A 6,109-nucleotide genomic window follows, 5' to 3' on the forward strand; every position below is an offset into this window, starting at 1 on the left:
ATGTCCCGCTCCTCCCTGACCCAGACATCAAACACACCCCCAGTTCAGAGAAGGAGTCTCTGCCAGTTGGTGTCTGGCATAACCTTTCCTTGTGGTCAGAACTCAGCCAGTGGGAGCCACAGCACAGCACATAGCTCTGGCCCATGAGTCTTTGCTAGTTTCCTGCCCATGTGGACCCAGGAAGGGAGCACAGTAGGAGTGGGGGATTGGGGGGGGAGACACAAGATGACTTCTCCAGGGTGGCCTTGTTAAGAGCATCAGGCAGGTCCCAAAGATGACTTCCCAACCCCAGTTGTGAAGCTACACTGTGTAGGCTACAGGCTGTGTGAAACCTAACTCAGTAGAGAAGCATTTTAAAGAAACTAAACCAGAGAGGAACCCGCACAGTTGTGATCCTGAGAGCAATGGGCAGAGTGTGAAGTCAAACCCTCAGGGAGTTTCCTGTCTCTGCTGTGTCCTGTGCCAGGCCTCTGAGACAAATGTCCCAAAGTGGCTGAGACAACAGAGCTGTGTTCTCTCACAACATTGAAGACAGAAATACACCAGAATGAATATGGTGGCTCACGCCTGTAGTTCTAGTCCTTGGGAAGTTCAGGCAGGAGGATTGCCATGAGTTCCAGGATAGCCAAAACTACATATTGAGACTTAGTCTCACAGAGGAAAAAAGGAAAAACAAAATCAAAACCAAAATATGCGGAGGCCTGTTCCCTAAGCCTGTGGGGGAGCCTGCCTCTTCCAGCTCCAGGTGACTGCCAAGAATCCTTGGTCTGTAGCCACACCTCTCCAGTCTCCTCCTGTCTTTACACAACCTTTGTCTCAGGACACATCTAATCCTTTCTGTCTTCCCTCAAAACACATCACCCCATACACGTCTTTCTCCTTCAGTAACCCTGGCCTCTCACACACTTAACAAAATACTCCACAGCTGAACTCATTTCACCCTCTGCTTCTCTCTGATGAGGACACCTGTGACTGAAGGAAACACTGTGTGGATGGCCGGAATCCTGGCAAGATCCTTAACTCCATCAGATGTTGAGACTGACTGAGCCCTCTGACCATGAGCTACAAGAGAATCCTTCCCGCTTTTTTTGGGAGGGGGGGTTCGAGACAAGGTTTCTCTGTGTAGCCCTGGCTGTCCTGGAACTTACCCTGTAGACCACGCTGGCCTCGGACTCAGAAATCCACCTGCCTCTGCCTCCCAAGTGCTGGGATTAAAGGCATGCACCACCACCACCCGGAGAATCCTTCCCCCCTGAACTTGCCCATGTCAGGTCACTTAATAGAAGCTACAGAAAAGTAACCAGTGACAGACACACTTCAGATTTCACCAGTTAATCTGATCTGGGTTCATGATCATGTCACTTCAGGTGAGACAAAGCCACCTTCCAGGTGTGGATGGAGCTGTGAGCAACTGCTCTGTGTTTTGGGATTCTGTTATGATCTGACAAAAAAAAGACCCCCTTAGTCACCAGATCTGCTTAAACTTGGGGAGGGGACTTCTCTGTCTAAGCCACTGAGAGTGATGTGCTTTGGGAGAAGGCTAGACCAGCCACCTGGAGGTCCTGCCTGGCTGGAAGTGTGTTCAGAAAAAGTTCCAGAAGTGGGGTGTTCACAGGCTGGACCAGACACTTGCCTTTCAGAAACCACTGGGTACTTGGAAGCAGCTGAAAGCTTAAGTAGGCTGGGGCAGGGCAGCAGGAGAGAGGAGTCAGGGTCACAGTCATAGGAGGGTGCAGCTCTGCGAGCCCATAGCCCATCTTAGCAGTTGCTGCCTACGAGGACTATATGGCGGGTAACGGAGCTCATTCAGCTTTTCCATCCCAGGGCAGCTCAGCAGGCAGGCACGCTGGCGGGAGAAGGTGTCAAAGGAGAACTTGCCATGGTACCTGCCCATCCCGCTTGATCCTGTGGGCAGCATAGGACATAGGGTTAGGCCTTCAGTGGACAGTTGAGAAGATATCGCACAGACCTGGCTCTGACAAGGGGGCTATTTGAGCCTCTGTTTCCCAATTTGTCCAGTGGGTTAAATAAAGCACTGTATGTAAAAGGCTGAGCCCTGAGCCAGCACCAGCACCAGCTTACCAGGTGCTGGTGCAGAATAAGCAGACAGTGGCCAGTGGATTCTATCCTGAACCTAGGCTGCTGTGGTGGGAGTCAGGGATGGATCCCAGCTTTGTCCTGAATAGCTGTGCCACCCTGAATAAGTGACTTTGCCTCTGTCTTCCATGATGGTGGCACCCTTCTTCTAGGGCTGTGCTACAAATTAAGTGACTCTTCAGACACAATGGAGTCCCACTGTCTAGGAAGGGACAAGGATCCAGCCAGGGAAGTTCTGGGGAATGGTTTGGTTAAAGGGGCCATTGTTGGGAGCCGACTCTGAGAGAAAGCGGCTATCATCTTTGCAGCCATCTCGAGCCATATACCCTGACAAGAGACTTGTTTTCAACAGCCCGCAACAGCTGAGCACACTCTGATAAACATCTTGTTTTTCTCCCATATCTTGTTTTGTTGTTTAGTGCCCCCAGCTGCAAGGCGCACGTGGTAAAGTGTCTTCAGCTGTGTTCTCCTGCTTGCGCTTATATAGACCCAGGATTTCCTTCAATAAAGGAGACTTGAACAGATTCTCTGTCTTGTTTCCATTCTTTGTATCTTTTGCCCTTCCATCCCCACTCTCTCTCTTGCTAGACCCTGACCCGCAGACTGGAGCAGCAGCTCGGGCTGGGTCAAAGTGGCCCCTAAACGTGGGGCAGAACTGGCTGATACAGGCCATGAAGCTGGGATTTCTGGAGTGAAAGAGGCCAGACAGTTGTGAAGTCAACCAGATGAATATTGTGGGTAAAAAAACCAAAGAATTCAGGCTTGGGGGCAAGAGCTTTGGCAGTTGGTGACATGTTGGCTGCCACAGCAGACAGAACTGAGGGAGAGAGAAGGGAGCAGGTCTTGAGACAGACCAGGAGGGACCAGGCTCATCTGTCACTCACTCCACTACTGAGAATTACCGGGTGGAGGGAACAGGATAGCCTTTCAGTAATGAAGTGGGCTCAGAGGGAAAGTGGCTGCCAAGGTCACCTCTGCTTGTGGGGCTTGCATCTCCACATCCCAAGCATCCTGGAAATGGAAGTCTCCAGGCCTATGTCTACAGGGACATGAGAAGGTTGAAGGGGCAAGTATGCAGCCCCATCATTAGAAAACACCCATGGTGATGTGGGGGATGGGCGGCTGAGGACAAGTGTTGCTTGATGAAAGTCAAGGTGCTTGGTGGCTGGCAGCCACAGGCGGGCTTTCTTAAAACTCACAAAACAGCCACATAAAATTTCCACCACAGACTGTAGGGAGGTGGGAGAGAGTCAGGCTAGGTGGACACTGTCAGTGGAGAGGGGCTTCCACTCCTGCCCGATGCACTGGGCACTGAGGGTGGAGCGCATCCTCTACAGTTAATGTGGTGAAGTAGCAGGATGGGGATGCAGGTGGGGATCAGCCCAGGAGGGCAGAGCTCTGCTGCTACCTACCCACTCCTCCAAAAGGAAGGCTGGACAGGGTCATGTGCATGAAGCCATTGTTCCCGCAGAAGCCCCCGCTACTGGTCCGGGCCAACACCTGGTTAACGACCTAGGAGAGAAAAGACACAAAGCACTCCTGGATGGACCTTGTTTCAGTGAGGGCCTAAGGTTCAAGGAGGAGATCTGATAGGACAGACTCCTGGACCCCTACACTGGTAACATGTTCCCTGTGTGTCAGCCTGAGAGTGGCCCCGGCAGAGTGTTGAGACAAAATCCTAAGGAGGAATGAGGCTAGAGACAGGCAGAATGCAGGCAGAGTGAGGTGCCAGGGGTCATGGAGGTTTCCCAGGGGAGTGGAATGAGAGGCCTGCTGAGTCTTATTATAACTGAGACAGGACTTAGGAAAGAAAGGAGAGAGACGTGAACACCTTTGTGGGACGAGTTTGGGCCTCTAAGGTCAAGTTTGGGCTTATCAGTCTGACATTGTCCCCAGGAGTTAAAGGTTGTCATCAGCTACATAGGGAACTCAACACACTAACCTAATCTATAAGAACCTGCCTCAGAAAACAAAGCAAACTACACACACACACACACACACACACACACACACACACACACACTGTTTAGATAAATGACTCTGGGGGAAAATCCCCTGCCCCTGGAGTTAGGATCATATCTGCAGATATCTGCAGTAGCCTACTGATCAACATCCTTTGAAGATCTGTGGCATCTCCCACCTCCCCAGAGATCAGCTCAGATGCTTGCCCCAACACTCAGGAAGCTGTGTAACAGCTCCCAGCAGAGAAACTGGTACAGAAGGCCTTGCCCAAGTGACTATTAATCTCCCTGGCCATGAGTAGCTCTCTGGAACTCGGAGGCAGCATTTATCTCTAGGGAAATCTCTCTAGAAACCCTATGCCTTTTATTGAATTGAGAGGAACCAAGAAACTGGGGTATTGCAAAGACCTGGCCTCACAGGCTGAGGCCTAGTGGGGGGCAAAGACACAGGCAGCATAGACGGAGGGAGGGGCATGGGTGGAGGGCCAGCGGTGGTGACATCTGAGGTTCTTTCCTGGTTCTTTGGAACACCCCAGTTTCTTGGTTCCTCTCAATTCAATAAAAGGTATAGGGTTTCCAGAGAGATTGCCCTAGAAGTAAAGGCTGCTTCTGAGTGCCAGAGAGCTGTGCATGGCCAGGGAGATTTCCTGGCTCCTGAGGTTTCCTGGTTCCTGGCTCTGTGTCAGGGCTCTTCATGGGACAACTGAATGGGGGATACATGGGAAATCCACTGCCTTTGTAGCTTTTCCATGAACGTATTCTCAAATAAAAAGTGTATTTACAAAACCAGTGTTATAGGCTCGGGATGTAGCTTAGCTGGCAGAGCTTGGCAAGCTCCTGAGAGCAGATATGATGTGTACCTGTGTCATCACCGAGCTAAGAACACGAAGACAGGGGAGTCATCTCAGCTACATAGTGAGTATGAGGCCTCAGCTACATAAGACCTTGTCTCAACAACAACAAAAAAAGGATACTTGTTCATCCAGGTGTGGTGTCCAGGAAAACCAGTGTGGTCTGGGTAGGATATGGGAAGGGGCCTTCTAAGAGGGAAGGCGAGGACACAGCCTAAGAAGCCACATCCCTGAAATTCTGTGTCTATGCAGGGGGTCCCTGTACTCTCTCCTGCCCCCTACCCCTTAGCCCTCCTGTGGAAACTGCACCCACCTCCGTGCTGTTGGAGAAGGCATACAGCGCCAGCGGCTTCTCCCGCCGGTTGATGAACTCAATGGCTTCATCCAGGCTCCTCACGGTCACCAGGGGCAGGATGGGACCAAAGATCTCCTCCTGCATCACGGGCTCTGTCTCCTGCACGTCCACTAACACTGTGGGGGCTGCAGACACAGGAGTAGACTCAGCCTCTCCACAGGCAGGACTTGCAGAGGGACAGGGGCTGTAACAGGGAGAGAGCCTGGATTCAAGGATGGGGAATCTCAGGGTCTGATTTATGAAGACTCCAGACTTAGTGTCTGGGATTCTGGCCTTATGGGATACGGGACAACAGAGGGTAGGACAGAAGTTCAAACCACACTCTGAAAACCTAGAACAGCTGGAATTGAGGAATCACAGGCAAAGAGCACAGTGTGGGGTTCCTACCACCAAAGCTAGAACTCAGGTGTGGGCTCAGACTTTAGGTCCAGAAAGGCTACTCCTGTATGGAAGGGTCTCAGCCCAGGTAGGCTGTGTGCCAGTGACAGGGGCAGGAGACTCACCAATGTAGCGCTCTCCCTCATCACTCTGGCCCCCGATGACCACACGGCCACAGCCCAGCAATCCCTGGAGCCGCTTGAAATGCTTCTGGTTGATGATTCTGCCCAGGTTGGGGGAGGTCTGTGGGTTGTCTCCATAGAAACGCGTGATGGCATTCTGCAGGGCAGGCACCAACCGCTCCTGCATCTCCTGGCTACACAGCACATAATCAGGGGCCACACAGGTCTGGCCGGCGTTGAAGTAGCGGAACCAGGCCACACGGTTGGCCACTGTCTGGGGGTCACAGTTGTCATCCAAATAGCAGGGGTTCTTACCCCCCAGCTCCAGGGTGACGGGTGTCAGGT

The 6,109-nt window shown here is 52.0% G+C and overlaps 1 protein-coding gene across 1 annotated transcript; it reads right to left on the reverse strand.

Annotated features, from left to right (window-relative positions):
* Positions 1–1,316: 1,316 nt before the first annotated feature.
* LOC114635281 (aldehyde dehydrogenase family 3 member B3) lies at positions 1,317–6,104 on the reverse strand (the record flags this gene model as incomplete). Its single annotated transcript, XM_028783943.1, has 4 exons — positions 1,317–1,905; positions 3,510–3,609; positions 5,223–5,389; positions 5,768–6,104. Coding segments are annotated over 4 exons (789 nt in total), but the record flags the coding sequence as incomplete, so codon positions are not given.
* Positions 6,105–6,109: the final 5 nt, after the last annotated feature.

Source organism: Grammomys surdaster, unplaced genomic scaffold (genome assembly GCF_004785775.1).
Source record: "Grammomys surdaster isolate TR1022 unplaced genomic scaffold, NIH_TR_1.0 81543, whole genome shotgun sequence".
NCBI classification, from domain to species: domain Eukaryota; kingdom Metazoa; phylum Chordata; class Mammalia; order Rodentia; family Muridae; genus Grammomys; species Grammomys surdaster.